Below are 23,606 nucleotides of genomic sequence, written 5' to 3'. Positions count from 1 at the left end.
GAGCTGTTTAACATGAGAGCAGGTGTCAAATATGAGCTCCCAGCCATTAAAAAATTCTAGAAAGTATTCCTCTGTTGGATGACAGATAAGACCAGATGAGTGATCCTTAACTTTTGGGAGTCACAAAAGTCTGATAAAAGTTATGGGTCTTCTTCGCCCCCCCAAAAAAGGCTCAAAGCATAACATTTTGCAAATAATTTTGCAAATAATTTCAGGAGCTTCATGGTTCCTAGATAAAGATCACCTGAAAACTCTTGTAGGATGCTATGTTCAACTTTCTTTTTTACTGTTAGTAATGAAAAAGAAGCACTTCTGTTATATGTATCTTCAAAATTCACACCTCCCATCTCCAAGGCCTGGCTCATAATTAAAAACTCAATGCCATTTGCCCACATTCAATGCTCTACATATTTGTTGATTAAATGAGTGAATAAATGAATGAAATCTTTGATCTTTAAGGAAAGATATGCTGTACGAAGAGAAAAAAAGAGATAAAAATGAGGCATTTTAGAAAAAGACCAATACAAGATGATAAAAAATAGTTCATCAGGGTCAGACAAAAGGATAAATTTTGGAAGGCCCCAACTCTCAGCCTCTTGCCCGATTCCATGGGGGCAGAGTCACCTACTCGACTCTGCTAGCCCCTGGCTGCTTGCACTCAGAGTGATCATGGCACAAACCCAGAGGCACCAGGGAAAAATCACTCCTAAGATTGCGACCATGTCCAGATGATTTTTTAATCTCATTTTGAAACCTCTTTCTGTGAATTTAGGTCTTAATCGTAATGTAACCATTCATTCATTGTTCGACTACTATAATTGCTCAGTTCACCCTTGCAAATGAGTTTTAAAAGGAAGTGTGTTGAGGCATTTTTTTTCCCTTAAGAGTATTATTATTCAAAGAATAGTTGGTTTTCAACATAAACACTAGTGACAATAAGCCCCAAGAAGAAAATATCCTGTCCAAGCACAGAGGACTTCTTGTTTGACAAGCAGGGACTAACTGCTTCTTTCAGTTCGTATAGGCAAAGACTCACTGCTCTGCCCAGATCAAGTCTTCGTGCTCTCTCCACTCCCTGCCACACCTGTGCTCACGTGGAGACACACTGGCAGCGGGATTTCAGGAGCCGTCTCAAGCTCTGCAGGGCCTCGGGCAGCCCGGCGCCAGTGAGGGCACTACAGGCCCGGAGCTCCCAGCTGCGGTCCTGGAATCTCTCCAGGCCCAGCCTGTCTCTGATCCCAAGCAGCGGCAGAGCATCAGGCGCCTCCTGTTTGTTGGCCAGCACCAAGAAAGGGACGCTGGCCATGTGTGGATCATTCAGGACTTCCATGAGCTCAGCCACCGCCTCGGGCAAGCGAACTTCATCTGTGCTATCCAGCACATACACGAGGACATCCGTGCCTTCCAGGTAGTCCTTCCAGTTGGCCCTCAGCTGGGTCTGTCCCCCCACATCCCACATCGTCAGAGACACATGGCCCGGGGCTTCGAGAGGCTCCACGTTGAAACCAACAGTGGGCAGGGTCTCCACCAGCTGGTAGCCCTTCAGTTTGTACAGGAGCGTGGTCTTGCCAGCTGAGTCGAGGCCTATCATCACCACCTGGGCTTCTGCCTTGTGACCTCGGGAATTCACAGAACCCATGGTGGCCACTGCTAACCCCTAGGGGAGAAAGGCCAGGTGCACACATCAGCCATTCTTTTCGGGAGGAACACAAATCCACGCAGGCACATGGAAGAAGAGCCTCTCCTCCAAAAGTAGGAAGTGTCTTTACAATGTCAGGTTTCAAAGAGAGGCCTTGGCTCTGAAAGGGCCAGGAAGTAAGGGCAAATGAATCACCACGAGCTGACCTATCTCCGGAGAGGGGGGAAGGGAGCTGCCTCAGAGAATAGGGTAGGACTCCCTAGAAGACGCCCAATGCAGGCTCACCTTCCTTGGTAGTTAAAGCAAAGAAGCAAAAGGAAGTTCCAGTTAGATATAACCTAGTTCAGTAGGAATGACCCAAAGATGTCTTCAGTGCTTGCTAGTCTGTGGCTTTTTGCCTCTGTTTTCTTCCTATAAGCCTAAATCCTGAAGTGGAAGCTAGCTCCAGTTCAGAGCACCAAGTGAAGAGGACGGTCAGCTCATGGTAACTTCGGCTGCCTTTGGAACTCCCCTCAGGACCAGCACTTTGTCCTGCGAACAGTGGCTATTTCAAATACGGTTGCCTGGGGACAAATGTACAAGTCACAGCCAAGTGGTTTCCCCCATCGCCTTATCAAGGTAAATTGCCTATAGAGCACGACTCACTTTTTTTTATTTAGAAATGCCCAGTTTCTAAAACCAAGACCTGTTCCCGACCTAGGGGAAACCTGGCTGGGACAGGAGAAGGAACATTTCTCCCGGGTGGGGGGTGGGGAGTGTTTCGGCTGCCCCTGGAGAAGAATAAGACAGGCTCTGTTCATTCCTCGCCGACGGGAGAAGAGGGAAAGTAAAGTTACCTCCGCGTTATTAGACTGAGGCTGAGAGCTCCTCCTCTGTGGCCGTCCGCTCGCACGCAGCCGCGTTCTAAGTGGCGGGAGGGTCCTAAGAGCGAAATGAGAAGGAAATGTAGCGGCTGTTGCTGGTTCCCCTTTTCCGCTTCCTTCCCCAGGTGGTCGGGGCGGGGCGGGTCCACAGCCCCTCCCTCAGCCCCGCGCGGCCGGAGCTGTGCTCCCGCTGGGGACGGGCTGCACCGTTGTCGCCAGCCCGTCAGGTCCTGATAGAGCGAAGCCTCGTACCAACGCCGTTTCTTAGCAGCTCAGAACACATGCCCTGATGTTTTTTCTGGAGCCTGGAGATTCTTTTGTTTGCTTGGACCCTACAGGCTTTAAAAACTGCCTAAGTATGATTCAAACACTCTAAAAAACAGTAACTATGTTGAGGGTAAACGGTAAAAACTGAATAATCGTGTCAATGTGGTGGAACTATGCGCAGTTAAACACTGCTTTTTTTTTTTTTCCGGCAATGTCATCATGTGTTTCCCAGCAAACAGTGATACCTCCAGAAGGCATAATTTTAAAAAAATTATGGCCAATCAGAAGCCGTTGATTCTGCAGCTCTCTGACTGGCATCTGCAGTTGCAGGGATTTGGCTCTTGGAACCGGTCACGTTTGTAGGGTGCTTCCTGTCTTCCCACGCGTTATTTCATTAAAACGTCAAGAACCGAGCTGGGGGCTTATGACTCTCCCGGTTTACAAATAACTAAAGAGGCTCAGAGTAAATAATTTGCACAAGATCTTGCTGGGATTTATTCATCTCTTCCTCTTTCAGCGTGTCTGCTACTCAACAAAGAAAGTGCTTTGTAGAAAGCAAACATCCTGTTGTAATTGTTGCTTTTGTTAGGCCAGGGTAATTTAACAGGAGGGAGTGGTTAGAAAAAGTCAAAACACAGAGTGTGTTATGTACACCACTGTGTTGTGTTGTTACTGATGTTGCTGCTGCTTAGCTCTTTGGGGTACCTGTGGTTGTAGGCTATAGTCCTTTTGCAACCAGCCTGGGAAAGTGGGAATTTATAGCCAAGGATCAGCGGGGTGGGGGTCAGCGGATGCAAAATTGCTGAGAGGGAACATCATGGGTCAGAGGGGATTCTGGCTAAACTGACCTAACAGGATTCTTGCTGAAGGCAGGCCAGGTGACCAGACGTCACCTGGGGAAAGGTGGGGGCTGACAATTGCGATCAGATATTGAGGTGATTAGATATTAAGGGCAGGGCATTCTGGTTAACAAGTAGCAGGGTTCTTGCTAAAACGGGATTTTACGAGGAAGTGCACAGATGAGCCTAGAAGAAGGTTCCGGAGCCTGACTGAAGTTTAGCCAAGCAAAGAATCTTTGTCATTAACCCAGAGCAGTCTCCAAGCATTAAGGAACTGTCTGGAGGAAGGCTTGTCCATCTAATCCATGGGCCAGGGCTATCAGATCTAGCTGGGACTCAGTCCTGTCCAGCTGATGAAGCCGTGCGGATCCTGCCAGGATTTGATTTGCAGGAGGATTGGGATGGGCAGAGGATAAGGACACAGAGGCCAAGGATAAGTTGTGCCTGGGGCCTGGGAGCCAAGGGGGCAGGGCTGCTATCATTCTGATCCTGGTTCCTTCTGCGTGAGTTCTGGGAAGAGGGGAGAGGTGGACAGAAGCTGAAGAAGACACTGACTTGAGAAGAAAGGTTGGACTAGGTAAAGTTTAGTTCAGCTCAAATATCTTATAGGACAATGGAATTTTTATTGAGCAGCTATAAGCAAAGCTTTGTAGAGTCTATCACATGGTTTTTAATTATTTATTTTTAAAGATTTTATTCATTTATTGAGAAGAGAGAGAGCACAAGCAGGGGGAGCAGCAGAGGGAGAGCAAGAAGCAGGCTCCCTGCTGAGCAAGGAGCCCAACACAGGGGCTCAGTCCCAGGACCCTGAGATTATGACCTGAGCCACAGGCAGACCCTGAACCGACTGAGCCACCCAGGCACCCCTATCACATGATTTTTTAAAATGCTCTTCAAAATGCATCTGCATGCCATGTGAATGGAGAGGTCAGCATCATTCTTGTATGTGAAGACTAGGACATCACGTATCAGAATTAGATACAGAATATATTGCAGACTCTTAAACTGTGTTTATTTCACATTATAAATTGTATTTAGAATTATTACCACTTTGAGTGCCTTGTGAGTGTTTTACATTTACAGTACAGCTCATCTTCCAGAACTTTTCTATTTCTAGTTTCCATTTTATTAGTAACACCATGTCTTGCTTTGTTTTGTTTTGTTTTTTTATCACCATCTCCTTCTAACCAAATGAGGAACCTGGCAAAGTTGGGGGCAATTTCCTTGCCTGTCTCTCTTTGCTCTGTCTCCATCCAAACAGAAATAGTATCTCTTTCTCTCTCAAAAACAAAACAAAACAAAACAAAACAAAAAAGCACAAGAGGAAAAGAAACTAGCAGTGAGTGATGTGCTTTCTGAAACAGCGAGCTGAGAAAGATTTGAAGGATGTTAGCCCTGCACCGAAGCAGCTTTGACTACCGACTAATGCTTTTACAGTGTTTGCAGGTTTCCTGAAGCTAAGGGGGAAAAGCCAACAGTGGCCAGAGACTGTCTCCTGAAAATGTGCAGGGAGGATGATGCAGAGGCCAAGACAGAAGTGCCATGAGCTCCGCTGTGCCGCAGAGCCAGTGAGCTGCTGCTATTTATCCTCCCAGGTTGTTTCAATATGCAAAGTAGGTCTTCAGCAGCGGCTGCCATTCAATCAGCCATGGTTCCTGAACTGGATAGTGTATTTTTAGTTGGCAGGAAAAAAAAAAACTTGATTAGGAAGGAGGTTGGAAGGTCACTTAGTAGCTAGAAACTCAAATCCGCACTTGGGACTTCTTTACATTTCCCAGATGAGTTCCTGTCACTCTGGGCAGCAATGAGCAAAGTGCTTCAATTCTCTACTTTTTATAAACAAAATTACATAAGTAATGATGAATACATTGTTTTTCATTTGAGTGTCAAACAATGTAAATGCCTACAGGACAAAATTCTTAGGTTCACTCCTTTTTTTTTTTTTTTTTTTTTTTTAAAGAAGGAAGGAGGCGGGGGCAGAGAGAGAATCCCAAGCAGGCTCCATGACCAAAGCGGAGCCTGCCATGGGGTTCGATCTCACAACCCTGAGATCATGACCTGAGCCTGAATCAAGAGTCAGATACTTCACTGACTGAGCCACCCAGGCACCCAAGTTCACTCTTTAAAAAAAAAAAAAAAAAAAAAAAAAAAAAGATTTTATTTGTTTTAGGAGAGAGGGAGAGAGCTAGGGGATGGGGGGGGGAAGGGCAGAGGGAGAGAGAGAATCTCAAGCAGACTCTGTGCTGAGCATAGAACCCAAGACAGGGCTCGATCTCACAACCCTGAGATCACCACCTGAGCCAAAATCAAGAGTCAGACGTTTAATTGACTCAGCCACCCAGGTGCCCTGAGTTCACCCTTTAAATCCCTACTCCTCTCCTCTCAGGTTATCAGGATTAGTAGTTTGATGTACATTTTTGCAGTGATCTTTCTATATATACTTACATGTTTGGGAGCACACACATCTATTTTAACTGTTAATTTTTTGTTTGTATCTTTTAAATGTAATTGTGATGTCTGTAGCTTATCACATTGAACAATACATTTATGAGGTCCTTCCACGTTAGTATATATACTAACTCATCTTAGTATATATACTAACTTATCATTTTGTTATTATTTTTTTAAAGGATTTTATTAAATAATGAGAAGGCCACAAGAAAATATAAGAAGCATCAGGCTAAAATATTCATAGACGAAATTATATGATTCTGAGATTTGCTCATAAATAATCTAGCAATGGAGAAGTAGTAGCTTGGGATATGATGCGGCAAGATTGGCCCTGAATTGATAGTTGTCAAAGCCAGGTAGACAGTCTTCTTAGGAGTTTTACAAGAGTCCCTCCTGTGCGCAAGGCCATGACAGCGTCTTATGAAGCGTAGGGCTTCCCACAATTGGGGCAGCGGGCAGGCCTTTCTGGCGGGCACAGTACTGGCTCTCCAGTGGGAACATGGTCAGTAGGAATGGACCGCTCCGTATATTCTACGTCAAAGCCCACTCTCAGCTCTCAGGAATGAGCAAATCAGAATACTTCTTGGGGTGAAAGGAATATTGTCAGGTGGTCCTGTCTGTAGGGCATGGAGAGGAGGGGAGAAACCTCATTACCGCATGATCAAGGCCTGCCAAATACAGATAAGAATTCCAGCCAGGCTTGCCTGGGAATGTTTTCTTCCAGGTAAAGAGAATATGACTGCAGATAGCTTGGTGATAAGATTCTTTATTGTGTCTATGTCTTAAGTCATACTACTTCAGCTTGAACTAGTTCTCTACATCATATGCACGTCTCCTTTGAGATTCCCTTGACCTCTGTCCCGTGTTGGATCCTCTGCTTTTATGTCTCAGATTTTCCTTTCTCTTGGTTTGCTTCGTTGTTTTGGTGGGGCACACCTTCAGTAACCTCTTGCATGCACGGGAGGTAAGTTTTTAGACCTTGAATCTCTGTAAATGTCTTTTTTTTTTTTTTTTTACCTCTAACAATGTATTAATAGTTTGTCCGGATATGAGATTCTAGGATGAAAATCATTTCCTTTCAGGACTTAGAAGGTATTGCTTTGTTGTGTTGTGGTTTCCACTGCTGCCGTTGAGAACCTAAAACGAGACTGACACTCTTGATCCATCATTTGTGACTCTTTTTCTCTCCGGAAGCTTATAAAATCTTCACTTTGTTCCAAGAATTCTGAAATGTCAACTAAATTGTCATGTTGTGAAAGTTTTTAATCTTCCCCCTTTTTATTCTTTCCTTTTATTTTGTTACAATTTAAAATTTTTGTTTTGTTTTTGTATGAGAGAGATGTTAAACAGGTTTGTAAACCAAAAGGTTTTAAAACTTTTTTACTTGATATGAGTCTATTCTCATCCATTATGCTGGAAACTTAGTGGGCCCTTTCGTCTGCCTCTTACTGCTAGAAGTAGGTTACTTCCAATTTTGGGACATCTTGAATTTTCCCCTCCATTTTTTATGTTCCCTCTTTTTGGAATTCCTATTATTTGGTTGCTGAACTTTGACTTATTCTTTTATTAAAAATAATTAGTTTCTGGGGGACCTGGGTGGCTCAGTCTCTTAAGCGGCTGGCTCTTGGTTTTGGCTCAGGTCATGATCTCAGGGTTGTGAGATTGAGCCCCACATCATGCTCCAAGCTCAGCAGGGAGTCTGCTTGAGATTCTCTCCCTGCCTCTCCCTCTGCTCCTCCCCACCAATCTCTCTCCCTCTCTAATAAATAAATAAACAAATAAACAAACAAATACAATCTTTAAAATATATTTTTTTTTCTTTCTCTTCTTACACCTTTACCTTTTCACTCTACTTTCCGGGAGATTTCTTCAATGTTATCTTTCAACCCTTCCATTACGTTTTCATTTCATCTATTATCTCTCTGTTTTCCCCCCAATGGCTCTTTTTTGTTCTCTGAATCTCTCTGAGGTTCCAGGGCACCAGGGAGAATGACAATAGGAGACCCCGAAGCAGAGGACATGTGGTAACAACCAGAGGGTTCATGTTCTATTTTCTGAGTTACTGAAGTCTGCCTCCTTCAAGGTAACATCCAGTCTGTTTCCCAGCATGGAGCCTGCCAGCCTGCTTCTACCTGGATCCTATTTGCCGTCTTGGGACAGAATGCTATTAGATCAATGTGTGCAGTGATTACACTGGGAACAGATGAAGGCTCACAGAACATTCACCAACGTAGATCGTATGGTAAGCTACAAGTCTAATAATTATAAAAGAATTGAAAACACACTGAATATATTCCTCTGTGTGACCAAAGTAGAATTAAGGTAGCAATAATCAGTGGAAAGATATCTGGAAAACCCCCAAATTTTTGGAAATTAAATAACCTGCTTCTAAGTAGCCCAAAAGTCAAAGAACAAATTGCAATGGGAATTAGAAAATATTTTGAGCTGAATAAAAATGAAAATACAGCATATCAGAATTTGGGAGTTACAGCAAAACCACCGGGAAATGTATACACTTAAATGCTTGTATTATAAAAGAAGAAAGATGTAAAATCAATTAACTAAGTGAAAGAAAAAAAGAAAAGCAAACTAAATACAAAATAAGAAATAGAATAATCAAAATAAGAATGAAAATCAATTAAACAGAAAAAATAGAGAAAATGGACATAGTCAAAAGTTGATTCTTTGAAAAGATTAATAAAATCAATAAACTGCTGATAAGGCTGATTAAGAAGAAAAGAAAATTATGAAGAATAAAAAAGGGACATCATTATCAATTTTAGACCAAAAAAAAAAAAAAACTGACAAGGAAGATATTATGGGCAGTCTTATGCCAAGAAAACCAATAGCTTAGATGAATTGAATAAATGCTACGTATTGAATAAGCTATCTTTTTTTCTTGGCTCACTTGAAATATCACCTTTCTTGGGGCACCTAGGTGGCTCAGTCGGTTAAGCATCTGACTCTTGATTTCAGCTCGGCTCATGATCTCAGTGTTGTGAGATTGAGCCCCGTGTCGAGCTCTGCACTGAGTGTGAAGCCTGCTTGGGATTCTTTTCCTCTCTCTCTGACTGTCCCCCCCTCCCTCCGTCCCCCTAAAAAGGAAAGAAAGAGAGAAAGAGACAGAAAGAACGAAAGAGAGAGAAAGAAGAAAGAAAGATGGATAGATGACCTTTATCGTACACAAATTCACATACTGACACATAGGTATGGTTTGGATGCTTTTATGTATCACATTCCATTACTGTATTTGCTCTAAGAGCAAGTACTGCAGTAAACCAGTGGGTAGTTGCATAAACTTTTCTTTTTTTTTTATTTTTTTTTTTAAGATTTTTTTTTTTTATTTATTTATTCGACAGAAATAGAGACAGCCAGCGAGAGAGGGAACACAAGCAGGGGGAGTGGGAGAGGAAGAAGCAGGCTCATAGCGGAGGAGCCCGATGTGGGGCTCGATCCCACAACGCCGGGATCACACCCTGAGCCGAAGGCAGACGCTTAACCGCTAAGCCACCCAGGCGCCCCTGCATAAACTTTTCTGACCCAGCCTCAAAGGGCCACTCCTGCTGCAATTTATTGGTTCCAGGCAAATTTTAAGCCCACTTAGATTCCAAGGGAGGGTACATAGACTCCATCTCTCAAAGAATTTGTGGCCATTAAAAAAAAAATCCGTGCTGTCTTTTGTGGTAGTGCTTCTAATGTTTTCAATAAGTATAATATTTCTGTAGGTTTTGGATAAATATCCTTTATAAATTTGAGGACCTCTCTAATTAGATTATGGAGAAATAGAAACAGCAGTTGTCATTTATTTTTCTCATAGACAAGTAGTATAATTCATGGAGAATAGGTTTTCTTTTTTTTTTTAAGTATAATTGACATACAATGTTATATTAGTTTCAGGTGTATAACATAGTGATTTGACAATTCTGTACACTACTCACTGCACACCGTGAATAGTGTAGTCACCATCTGTCACCATACAACATTATTACAATATTATTGGTTATATTCTCCATCCTGTACTTTTCACCTCCGTGACATATTTATTTTACAAGAGAAAGTTTGTGCTACTTAATCCTCTTTACCTATTTTACCCGTCTCTCCACCCATCTCCCCTCTGGCAACTACCTTCACGTTTGTTCTCTGAATTTAAGAGTCTGTTTTGGTTTGTTCATTTGTTTCGTCTCTTAGATTCTACATATATGTAAAATCATATGGTAGTTATCTTTCTCTGTCTGATGTATTTCACTTAGGGAAATATTCCATCCATCCATGTTGTCTTAAATGATAAGATCTCATTTTTTTTTAATGGCTGAGTAATATTCGTGGAGAATAGTTTTTAAGGGTAAATTTAGATTGCCAGATTTGTGAAATCTGGCCACACAGGTGAAATTTACTACACAATACCAAATACTATTTAGATTCTAAACTTTGTGAAGCACTGTAATCCTCTGGTGAATGTGCCTGGGCCACATTTTAAAAGTTGGTCACCTCTGTAACAGGTTTGGAAATATCACAGTAATTTTAGGATTGAATGAAGAAGTGTATCTTAAAATTAAAAAAAAAAAACTTATAAAATCTGAATTTGGTGTGAATGTCTTACAAGGCAGCATCACATCTAGGTTGGTTAGTAAATAAACTAGAAGCAAAGTAAACAAAGACTCTAGGTTTGGGCTCACGCCACACGGTGGCAGGCTTACTCTGTTGTGCTCCCTCTTCAGGACCAAAAGAACCAAAAATAGAAATGGGGGAAAACAAACTTATAAGAAACAAATCTTTCTGGTGGTGGGATAAGGGAGGGGAATGATGACTGTTTCTCTGGTGTCTACTGTGTGTTAGACAGAGATACCCAAACATTCATCATCTAATGCACGAAGAAGGACAAATACTGCTAGTAAGAGTAAGATATTCATCAAAGAAGTTCCAAATATAGGATTGAGTTCATGAGCTAATCTGGTAACCTTCTTCAGCCTTCGTTCCTTGTGAGTTTTGATGTATTAGTGACTTAGTCCATAGATTCTCGCTCTGTATTTTGAGGCAGATTCTCCTTGCAGGTCCCTGAAACATTGTCTGCATGTTCACAATAACTGAGAACTGTAGATAGGAAGATATGTAGGGACCAGTTTGTAGCAGCATGTACAAAGGAAAAGAAGAGCAGCTGGAGAGTGAGAAAAATGTGTTTTGTACATCAAACAAATACTTGTGAACATGCCTTACATGTGTAAGTTTCAAAATAAAGAGCATTCTAAAATAAAAATTAAAAAAAAGAAACAAATCTTAATGCTTGTATTTAACTACCTTAAGCCACATATTTTAGGAAGGATGACATAAGTAATTAGTTTGTCAAGATTATATGTTCAGGGCCGCCTGGGTGGCTCAGTTGGTTAGGCATCTGCATTCAGCTCAGGTCGTGATCCCAGGGTCCTGGGACGAGTCCCACATCTCCCATTGTGATCTGCGTTGCTCTTTCCACTTCTGCAGGTTTCTCATGGAAGCCACTTGGGAAAGATGGTGGAATGACAACACGGAAGAAACTTGGTCGCGGAATCATGTCTTGGAGGAGAGCTTTGTGCCTGGTAGAAACCATCATTTTGGACATTCCATGAGTGAGAAATAAACTTCTATTTTGTGACGACACCGAGATTCTGGGGCTTATCTATTATGACGGCTAGCATTCACTAAAATAGCCTGTAGAGCACTTAGCACAATACCTGACACAATACCCGCTTAATAAATGTTAGATGTTGTTAATATCATGACTCTAAATATAAACCAGGGGGCACCTGGGTGGCTCAGTCGGTTGAATGTCCCACTCTTGGTTTTGCTCAGGTCATGATCTCAAGGTTGTAGAATCAAGCCCCATGGAGTCTGATTGTTCCCCTCTCCCTCTGCTCCTCTTTCTCTCTCTCATAAATAAATAAATAACATCTTTAAAAAAATAAATAAATATAGGGGCGCCTGGATAGTTCAGTCAGTTAAGCGTCTGCCTTTCTCAGGTCATGATCCCAGGGCCCTGGGATCAAACCCCATGTCAGGCTCCCTGCTTAGCCGGGATCATGCTTCTCCGACTCCTGTGCTCCTGCCTGCCCCCTGCTCATGCTTGCTCTCTCTCTCTAATAAATAAATAATCTTAAAATAAATAAATATAAACCAAGAGCCTAAAACTCTGAACTTCAAACATAGCAATAGTATGGAGATTCTTCTGCAATATACGAGATGTGGGTTTTTTTGTTTTTGTTTTTGTTTTTTAAGCTAGAGAGTCTAGGAAATAAAGTTGTGTGTGGAAGCAGTAAAAAGCTGAGCTATTCATATATGTAATTGGCAGAAAGTCATGATCAATATTTTGTATTTATATTTGCTGCTTTTTTGGAAAAAATTAACAGAATATAAAAGAAAGAAAATCATAAAAAATTCAAGTCGATACCATCTTTAAAATAATATTTAAATTTTTTTCCTTGTGATGGCATTAGTGTTAAGATTCGGTGATTTCTCTCAGTATTTCACACAATGCTTACCCTTTCTTCTTAAAAATGTCTTCTTTCTTGGTTTCAACACTTTCTGATTTTTAGTGCTTTTATTTATTTTTTTATTTTTAAGATTTATTTTTAAAATGATCTCTATACCCAATGTGGGGCTTGAACTCACAACCACAAGATCAAGAGTCGTACGCTCTACCAACTAGCCTGCCAGATGTCCCTTTGGTGCTGTTATTAATGCCTATTCTCAGTTTTCTCTAATGAAATTCTACCTTGCTTAAGGCCCAGATCAAATTTCATGTATTCAGTCAAAGCCTTCCAGGATATCCTGGTTGGAAGGGATCCCACTTGCACTGAACTATCAAATTCTTTTACAAGATTTGTTTATTTATTTATTTGAGAGGGAGAGCTAGTGCGAGCACAGGGAGCGGGGAGGGGCAGAGGGAGAGGGAGAGAGAGAATCTCAAGCTGACTCCTCACTGAGCTAGAAGCCCTATGCTGGGCTCCATCTCGGGACCCTGAGAACATGACCTGAGCCGAAATCACAAGTTGAACGCTTAAAGGATGGAGCCACTCAGGCGCTCCTGAACTGTAACATTTATACAATCCAAGGCTCTTACCATTTTCTGTCTTCTGTGCTAGAGTTTATTTTCAGGTGGGTTTATATAGCTTGCTTCTCCCTAATCAGACTGCAAGCTCTTTGATGACAGGGACTGTGCTTTTTTGATTTTACATTGCCCACAGAAAATAGAGTCTGTGCAAACAGTTATTGATAATCGACTCATTGGTTTGAAAGCCCCAGGTTTATGAGATTTCCTGTAACATTTTAGTATCTATCTTTGAAAAAGTTTTATAAGAATAAAGAACAATAGCTCTCATAAAATTTTCTTCAGAGATAAATAATAATTTGTAGTTGGGAAACAATAGTGGGAAAAGTGGTATTTTAATGGTCAGTGGTTTGGGTTAGAGGAAATTTACAAAGAATAAATTAGTGCCTGATATTCCATATTGAAATGAGGACCATTTTATATATATTATTAGTTAAACTTATTTTGTTTTTTGTTTTTGTTTTTGTCGTCATCTTAACTGGTTTTTTTTTTTTTTAATTTTTTGAGGGGAGGATGCTTGGGTGGCTCAGTCAGTTAAGTGTCTGCCTTCGGCTCCAGTCAAGATCCCAGGGTCCTCACCCCAGAACCAAAGAATACTCATTCTCTTCTAATGCCCATGGAACATTCTCAAGAATAGACCACGTTCTGGGTCACAAAACAGGTCTCAACCAATACCAAAAGACTGAAATTATTCCCTGCATATTCTCAGACCACAACGCTTTGAAATTGGAACTCAATCACAAGGAAAAATTTGGAAGAAACTCAAACACTTGGAGACTAAGAATCATCCTGCTCAAGAATGATTTGATAAACCAGGAAATCAAAAATCAATTTATTTATTTATTTATTTGTTTATTTATTTTTAAAAATTTTATTTATTTATTTGACAGAGATAGAGACAGCCAGCAAGAGAGGGAACACAAGCAGGGGGAATGGGAGAGGAAGAAGCAGGCTCATAGCGGAGGAGCCTGATGTGGGGCTCGATCCCATAACGCCGGGATCACGCCCTGAGCCGAAGGCAGATGCTTAACCGCTGTGCCACCCAGGTGCCCCCAAAAATCAATTTAAACAATTTATGGAGACCAACGAGAATGAAAACACAACGGTCCAAAACCTATGGGATACTGCAAAGGCAGTCCTAAGGGGAAAATACATAGCCATCCAAGCCTCACTCAAAAGAATAGAAAAATCGAAAATGCAGTTTTTATATTCTCACCTCAAGAAGCTGGAACAGCAACAGAGGAACAGGCCTAATCCACGCACGAGAAAGCAGTTGATCAAGATTAGAGCAGAAATCAATGAATTAGAAACCAGGAGCACAGTAGAGCAGATCAACAGAACTAGAAGCTGGTTCTTTGAAAGAGTAAATAAAATTGACAAACCGCTGGCAAGACCTATCCAAACAAATAGAGAAAGGACCCAAATTACTAAAATTATGAATGAAAAGGGAGAGGTCACGACCAACACCAATGAAATTAGAAGGATTATTAGAAACTTTTATCAACAGCTTTATGCCAATAAATTAAGCAATCTGGAAGACATGAAGGCCTTCCTGGAAACCTATAAACTACCAAGACTGAAACAGGAAGAAATTGATTTTTTAAACAAGCCAATTAATTATGAAGAGATTGAAACAGTGATAAAAAAACCTTCCAAAAAACAAAACACCAGGACCGGATGGTTTTCCTGGGGAATTCTACCAAACATTCAAAGAAGAAATAATACCTATTCTCCTAGAGCTATTTCAAAAAATAGAAACAGAAGGAAACTACCAAACTCATTCTATGAGGCCAATATTACCTTGATCCCCAAACCAGGCAAAGACCCCATCAAAAAGGAGAATTACAGACCGATTTCCCTAATGAATATGGATGCCAAAATCCTCAACAAGATCCTGGCTAATAGAATCCAACAGTACATTAAAAGGATTATCCATCATGACCAAGTGGGATTCATCCCTGGGATGCAAGGGTGGTTCAACATTCGCAAATCTATCAGTGTCATAGATTTTATCCAGAAGGAAAAAGCCAAAAATCATATGATTCTCTCAATAGATGCAGAAAAAGCATTTGACAAAATACAGCATCCTTTCCTGATTAAAACCCTTCAGAGTGTAGGGATAGAGGGTACATTCCTCAATCTCATAAAAACCACCTATAAAAAGCCTACAGCAAATATCATTCTCAGTGGGGAAAAGCTGGAAGCCTTTCCCTTAAGATCAGGAACACGACAAGGATGCCTACTCTCGCCATTATTATTCAACATAGTACTAGAAGTCCTTGCAAGAGCAATCAGACAACAAAAAGGGATAAAAGGTATCCAAATCGGCAAAGAAGAAATCAAACTGTCTCTCTTCGCAGATGACATGATACTCTATATGGAAAACCCAAAATAATCCACTCCCAAACTACTAGAAGTTATAGAGCAATTCAGTAATGTGGCGGGATACAAATCAATGCTCAGAAATCAGTTGCATTTCTATACACGAACAATGAGACCGAAGAAAGAGAAATTACGGAATCCATCCCATTTACAATAGCACCAAAAACCATACGTTACCTTGGAATTAAGTTAACCAGAGATGTAAAGGATCTATATTCTAGAAACTACAAATCACTCTTGAAATACATTGAAGAAGACACAAAAAGATGGAAAAATATTCCATGCTCATGGATCAGAAGAATTAACATAGTTAAAATGTCCATGCTACCCAGAGCAATCTACACTTTCAATGCTATCCTGATCAAAATACCAAGGACATTTTTCAAAGAGCTGGAACAAATAGTCCTTAAATTTGTATGGAACCAGAAAATGCCCCGAATCCCAAGGAATTGTTGAAAAGGAAAAACAAAGCTGGGGGCATCACATTGCCGGACTTCAAGCTGTACTACAAAGCTGTGATCACAAAGACAGCATGGTACTGGCACAAAAACAGACACATAGACCAATGGAACAGAATAGAGAACCCAGAAATGGACCCTCGGCTCTTTGGGCAACTAATCTTTGATAAAGCAGGAAGAAACATCTGGTGGACAAAAGACAGTCTCTTCAATAAATGGTGCTGGGAAAATTGGACAGCTACATGCAAAAGAATGAAACTTGACCACTCTCTCACACCATACACAAAGATAAACTCCAAATGGATGAAAGACCTCAATGTGAGACAGGAATCCATCAAAATCCTAGAGGAGAACATAGGCAGCAACCTCTACGACATTGGCCACAGCAACCTTTTACATGACACATCTCCAAAGGCAAGAGAAACAAAAGATAAAATGAACTTGTGGGACTTCATCAAGATAAAAAGCTTCTGCACAGCCAAGGAAACAGTCAAAAAAAACTAAGAGGCAGCCCACGGAATGGGAGAATATATTTGCAAATGATACTACAGATAAAAGACTGGTATCCAAGATCTACAAAGAACTTCTCAAACTCAATACACGAGAAACAAATAAATCATAAAATGGGCAGAAGATATGAACAGACACTTTTCCAATGATGACATACAAATGGCTAACAGACACATGAAAAAATATTCAAAATCATTAGCCATCAGGGAAATGCAAATCAAAACCACACTGAGATACCACCTTACGCCAGTTAGAATGGCAGAAATTGACAAGACAAGAAACAACAAATGTTGGAGAGGATGTGGAGAAAGGGGATCCCTCCTACATTGTTGGTGGGAATGCAAGTTGATACAGCCACTCTGGAAAACATTGTGGAGGTCCCTTAAAAAGTTAAAAATTGAGCTACACTATGATCCAGCCATTGCACTACTGGGTATTTACCCCAAAGATACAGACGTAGTGAAGAGAAGGGCCATATGCACCCCAATGTTCATAGCAGCATTGTCCACAATAGCTAAATCGTGGAAGGAGCCAAGATGCCCTTCAACAGATGACTGGATTAAGAAGATGTGGTCCAGGGGCGCCTGGGTAGCGCAGTCGTTAAGCGTCTGCCTTCAGCTCAGGGCGTGATCCTGGTGTTCCAGGATCGAGTCCCACATCGGGCTCCTCCGCTGGGAGCCTGCTTCTTCCTCTCCCACTCCCCTGCTGTGTTCCCTCTCTCGCTGGCTGTCTCTGTCACATAAATAAATAAAATCTTAAAAAAAAAAAAAAGAAGATGTGGTCCATATATACAATGGAATATTACTCAGCTATCAAAAAGAACGATTTCTCAACATTTGCTGCAACGTGGACGGCACTGGAGGAGATAATGCTAAGTGAAATAAGTCAAGTAGAGAAAGACAATTATGGTTTCTCTCATCTATGGAACATAAGAACTAGAAAGATCGGTAGGAGAAGAAAGGGATAAAGAAAGGGGGGGTAATCAGAAGGAGGAATGAAGCATGAGAGATTATGGACTGTGAGAAACAAACCGAGGGCTTCAGAGGGAATGGGGTGGGGGAATGGGATAGGCCGGTAATGGGTAGTAAGGAGGGCACGTATTGCATGGTGCACTGGGTGTTATACGCAACTAATGAATCATGGAACTTTACATCAGAAACCAGGGATGTACTGTATGGTGACTAACATAATATGATAAATAAACATTAAAAAAAAAAAAAGATCCCAGGGTCCTGGGATCAAGTCCCACATTGGGCTCCTTGCTCAGCGAGGAGCCTGCTTCTCCTTCTGCCTGCTGCTTCCTTGCTAGTGCTCTCTCTTTCTCTCTCTGACAAATAAATAAATAAAACCTTAAAAAAAATTTTTTTTAAAGTAGGCTCCACGCCCAGGATAGAGCCCAACTTGGGGCTTGATCTCATGACCCTGAGATCAAGATCTGAGATGAGATCACCCAGGCACGCTCCTAACTATTTACTTTTTAAATTTCTTTCTGTTTGCATATTTGCTTAAGGTGTTTACCTTAAAAGTATTAAAAGTTATAGCTAAAAATGTTTCACATTTTATATTCAACATCATAAGGACTGTAGAATGTTTTAACTCTGAATCTTGCCTTTCACCTTCAATTTGATCACTAGTTTCATCCTGTGTTTATTTTCTAAATTTGGTAATTTTCTATTATCAGTGTTTACTTAGATTTACCAGTGTTCTATTAGTTTCTTTGCTCATCATTGATTCTTGGATTCTGATCTTTTCTTCCAGGTTTACTACCTTCTGGGTCTGTGAGTGGGAAATTCTCTTAGTCTTGGTTTGAAAATGTCTTTATCCTCACCTTTGAATGCTAGTTTCACTGGATAGAGAATTCTAGATTAACAAATATTTTCCTCCACCCTTTTGAGGATATTGTTGCATTATCCTCTGGCATCCACTGCTTGTGACAGGAAGCCAGCTTTGTCTACATATTGGTCTTTGTAGGTAGTGTGACTTTCAGGCTCATCCCAAACATTCAGAGAACCCAGGGCAAAACTACAAACGGAGGCCCACATACAATATGCCTAAAAAAATTTAAGTTCTAAAACAAGCTAACAATTTATTAAATAAAATATGTTCTATTCTCCTATCTTGACCAATACAGCTTTTTAAGGGCCTGGATGACCAAGCCTTGAATTTAGGATTCTTGGAATCCTTTCGGGGGGGTGGGTAGAGATCACCACCCGGGCCTCTGCCTCCTAGCTCACCCTCCTTGTTTCCCAATCCTGACTCCATCCCACACTAAAAGGGGCTTAACACCCATGCCTGCGGACACTCCATTTCCAAGCCCTACAAACAGCTTCTCCCAGGACACCCCCATGGCCCTAAGGGTGTGCAGTCTGTTCTTGGGGGTTGGACATAGGGGACAGGCCCACGAAGGTCCTGAAAGTGGGTTGGAGTTGTCTGGTCAGGGAATTCTAGGTTCTTGGGCACCTGGAACATGGTTTGGAGGAAAAAGGCAAACTTTGGGTCATGTTTCTTGACGTTGTGATAACCTCCTTAATGGTTTCCTCCCGTCCAACCTGTTCTCTGCCCTGTATCAGAGAGAATTTTAAAAATGTAAACCACAGCATTTTACTGTCTCCTTAAAAATCCTTTAAAGGCCTCCTATTGCATTTGAAATAAAATCCTTTAAAAGGCTGCAAAGCTCTAAGTGATACTTCAACATGCCATCCTCTTTGGGAAGAGCCTTCATCCAAAAATTTCTCTTTCTGAAACATACTCTCCTACCTGCTTCTCACATGGCCGTCTTCATTCTGTTGTATGGTTCCTGGCTTAAATGCCGCCTCCTCTCCAAGTACAACTTCCCTGTTATTTGCTGTCACTGCATCTTGTTTATTTCCTTCAGAGTACAAATAACAAATGTATTCACCCATTTGTCTTCTCCTCCACACTGTCCTCTGCACAGGGGAGACTGTCACATATAAGTCGATTCTGAGATGGAGGTTAGCACGAAGGGAGTTATTAGTCTAATCAACAACTGTTGAACAAAAGAAAGCAAGATGGGGCATCCATCAGGCAGCAGACCCCAGGAAGGGGCCCGACTTTGGGCAAAGCAGTTCTTTAAGCTGAAGCACTTCCTTAGAGGGCTGACAGCTCTGGTCTGGACAGGGCAGTAGAGCACCCAAGTGGTCCATGCCTTGTGCAGATGTGCTTTCCTCACATGAGTTCTAGAAGTAGCTTCTTGCAGAACTCCAGCGGGCCTGTTCCCTGGGGGGGTAACTTATAAAAGGAAGGTTAGTAGGTGAACTACACCCCATGCTGTTGTAGCTGGCATTAGGCTGCAACCAATACTCATCCTCTCTCTCTTCTGTGGTCCATTCCAGATTCTCTTCACTGTTGATTAGCACCTCTGAAGGTTCAGGTGACTTACCTAGTGGAGTGACAGATTCTTAAAGCTGATGAGTTCCAGTTCCTGTTTATCATGTCCTTCTCAGGCTGCACCTGCTGCACTTGTCCATTTGCCATCAAAATTGCACAAGTACTAAAAGATGTCCTAGTTGATTACCGGGATGCCAAACATAAGCCTCCCTGTCTCCACTGTGTAATTGTAGCTCTACTGCCTCTTGATAATAAGAGTCAGCTACTCCCATGAGGCTCTTTTTCTTGCCTGCTGGTCTTTGGCATGAGGGATCCAAAATGCTGGGTGGTGGTATAGCTTAAAGTTCATTGAAAACTCTTGCTGTGTTTCCTGGTAGAAATGTTTTCCCTTTGGGAGCTGAGACCTTTAAACCTGTGGTTACACTTGTGAGGATGAAAAACACATATTCCCCAAGTGGGTCACTGGGATTGATGGTACATAGGGACGTTCCTGCTTCTACACCTTTGATCCCACTCCCAGGTATTCTGTGGGGGATAGAGCATCATACAATGGTGATTGATTCAGAACATGACTGCATCCTGGAGAGTAGCACTTTATCCTTATGGGGTTTCATCTCCAAGCTGGTACTTCAGCCAAGCTTTCTGGGTGGTATGCCGTGTGGTGGGTCCAAAGTGGATTCCATGGTCATATGCCCACTTCTCCATCTCCTCTGCTATGTAATGGGTTCTTTGATTAGATGCAATGATATGTGGGATGCCATAATGGTGGATCAAATACAATATAAGCCCTTGGACAGTCATGTTGGCTGAGGCTCAGCAGGCAGGAAAGGCAAACCCAAAGAATATGAGTCTATTCATGTTGAAATGAATGACTGCCTCATCCAGGGTGGCAGGAGTCCAATATAGTTGCCTTTTCACCAAGGAGCTGTTTGGTATCCTCAAGGGATAGTGCAGTATTGAGTCTCAGCAATGACTCCTGTTGCCAGCAGGTTGATCATTTGGCCATGGGAATGGTTAAATTAACCTTGGTGAGTGGGAGATCATGCTGGTGGGCCCATGTATACCTTTCCTCCTTGTTACCATGTCTTCTCTGTTCATGAATCCACTGTGCCTGTACTGGGATGGCTGATGGGAAAGCTGGCTGGCGCTAACTGGCTGAGTCATTCTACTTGGGTGTTTAATGGTTCTTCAATGGTAGATGCTCTCAGCATCTGTAAAGGAAAGGAATGGAAGCAAGGTTGGGCAGAAAGAGAAAATGGGCTTCTGTATGGTCACAACCAGGGCTCAGCCAACCCTGTGGGAAGTTCTGAAGCTGGGATGGTTGTTGAGAATTGTCCCTTACTGAGGTGAGGGAATCTGGTCTTAACAGTCCCACATCGATCAGTCATTTCTTGCAAGCTGCTCCTGGAAGGGGCACGACCTTGGGTAAGGTAGCATTCTTTGGTTAAGAAAATGACTGAAGAGGTCAGCACATAGCCTTCTCAGAAGCTGGGAGAGTAAGTCCTTCAGTCTTAAAGGAGAGATAGGCTGGTATATCATAGCTTCCATGAAAGAGACCATTACTATTTTTCTCACCAGTAAATACCCAAGCTTAATGCAGTGTTTAGCACACAGTAGGCATTCAAAGATCTTTTTGAATAAATAAATTACTGAAATGTCCTGCTTTCTTAGTTTGGAGTATAAAGGTCAATGTCTCACCCCATCTTCCAACATTTTACTATGAGAATTTCAAAATTTAAAGGAGAGTACAAAAACCATTTCCCAGATTTAACATTTTGTCATATTTGCTCTCTCTTTTCATGGATAAGTATGTGTATAGTATTAGTTTGGTTTTTTTGTTTGTTTGTTTACTGAACCATTTGCAGACTTCATGACAGTCTGTCCTTAAATACCCAGGTATGCATCTGCTAACAACAAGGACATTCTCAATATTACTATGATCATATCTGAATAAATAACAGAACAATTTAAAAATCACCTAATATCTAATATTCGGTCCATATTAAATTTCTATGATTCTCTGCAAAATATCTTCTACAGCTTTAAAAAAAAATTTTCAACCATGATTCCACCCAAGGTTCGTGTATTACATTTGAATATCATTTTTCTTTAGTATCTCTTAAACAGGAACTGTCCCCCTCCCCCTCTTCCCCAACCGACTTAACTTTTTGAAGAGACCAAGGCTAGGAGGGTTCTTCTCCCCCATTCTGGATTTGTCTAATTGTTTACTCATAGTGTCATTTTGTTTGTCCCAGGTAACATCACCTGCAATATTCCAAACCAGTGAAGCAAGGCCCATCTGAGAATATTCTTACTGCCCCCAGCAACAGCCTAGCATCATTCCAAGAAGTCATCAAGATACATACTAATACCCAGAGGGTCAGTCCTGCTGCATAGTCAGTTGCAGTCAAAACCCTAGCTCCCTGGAAAACAAAAGACCTCATAACTCCCACCAGAAGCTGGTGGCTTCCTAATGAACCATGTTTCTCCTGGTGGTGCCGCCATTGCTAAATGAAGGTGGCCCCAGCACAGCTGCTGATGAATAAATATGGCACTGTCGGTGCACGCAGTCAGTGCAGCGGTTCCATATTAACAAACTCTTTCATCTGACCAAGGACAAGGAAGCAACTCTAAACAGAGTGTATTGGGTCACTTTTATGCAGAAGGTGGTCTAATGTAGGCGCAACATAGACACGAGAAGTGGTGTGCTTCGGAGGGTCTCATGCCTGATATAGGGAACAGAATAGGTTTATCTCTTTATGTCACCTGTTCAGCATAGCATCTGCCTCAGTGCAGGGGAAGAAATCAACCAGCAGAGTACTTTGCTACTTTACTTTAGCCAGCAGTAAGACACTTGTTTGCTTATTTATGTGTTCATGGGGTGACGGAAAAAAGGAATTAGAATAAAAATTCTTTTTTCCAATTTCCATTACCACTTCTCTCAATCTTCCTCCCTCCTTGTTTAATGCTATAGAAATCCCAACTATAAGAGCAGAAATTACCCCCAAAGTAGTTTGATTGATAATAATTGAGGTTGTAAAATTGTGACTGATCATGTTTACCTGTTCCGTTAAGCTAATTGAAAATCAGGGGATGCTTGGTTGACTCTTGATTTCAGCTCAGGTCATGATCTTGGGGCTGTGAGATGGAGCCCTTCATTGGGCTCCGTGCTCAGTGGAGCGTCAGCTTAGGATTCTCTCTCTCTTCCCCTCTATCTGCCCCCCTCCCCCCTACCCCCTCACTCTCTCTTCCTCCCTCCCAAATAAATAAATCTTAAAAAAATAAAAGAAAAGAAAATCAAGGTGGAATCTCTTTCTAGGTAGATTCTATATTTTATTATATTTGTAAAATCCTAAGACTTATGCCATCTTCAAATCTCAAAAATAATTATATTGTTTTTGCAGCTGTCAGAACAGATGTCTGTGTGTTACAACTGTGTATTACATAAACAAGTAAGCAATCTTATATAGTGACATAAATGTTCGCTATTTAGCCATTACAAGAGTTGATGGTTTTCTGGCTTCTTTTTTTTTTTTTTTTAAGATTTTATTTATTTATTGAGAGAGAAAGAGCACACGTGCACGTATGTGCATGTGAGCAGGGAGAAGGACAGAGAGAATCTCAGGCAGACTCCCCACTGAGCATGGAGCCTGATGCAGGGCTCAATTCCATGATCCTTAGATCATGACCCGAGCCAAGAGTCGGACGCTCAACCAACGGAGTTACCCAGGCGCCTCATTCTCTGGCTTATTTCTCTCAGTCTTGACC

At 41.6% G+C, this 23,606-nt stretch overlaps 1 protein-coding gene across 1 annotated transcript; it reads right to left on the bottom strand.

Moving 5' to 3' along the window:
- Positions 1-434: 434 nt before the first annotated feature.
- Positions 435-2,885, bottom strand: ARL11 (ADP ribosylation factor like GTPase 11). The gene is made up of 2 exons (XM_026493228.4): positions 2,476-2,885; positions 435-1,657 (listed from the first exon to the last, which is right to left on the bottom strand). The coding sequence occupies exon 2, from the start codon at positions 1,637-1,639 to the stop codon at positions 1,091-1,093; it is 549 nt and encodes a 182-aa protein (XP_026349013.1). The 5' UTR covers positions 1,640-1,657; positions 2,476-2,885; the 3' UTR covers positions 435-1,090.
- Between the last annotated feature and the right edge of the window lie 20,721 nt (positions 2,886-23,606).

The sequence above is a fragment of the Ursus arctos genome, unplaced genomic scaffold (assembly GCF_023065955.2).
Source record: "Ursus arctos isolate Adak ecotype North America unplaced genomic scaffold, UrsArc2.0 scaffold_10, whole genome shotgun sequence".
NCBI lineage: Eukaryota > Metazoa > Chordata > Mammalia > Carnivora > Ursidae > Ursus > Ursus arctos.
Note: the sequence above shows the minus strand (reverse complement) of the source record. Positions and strands in the feature narration are given on the sequence as shown.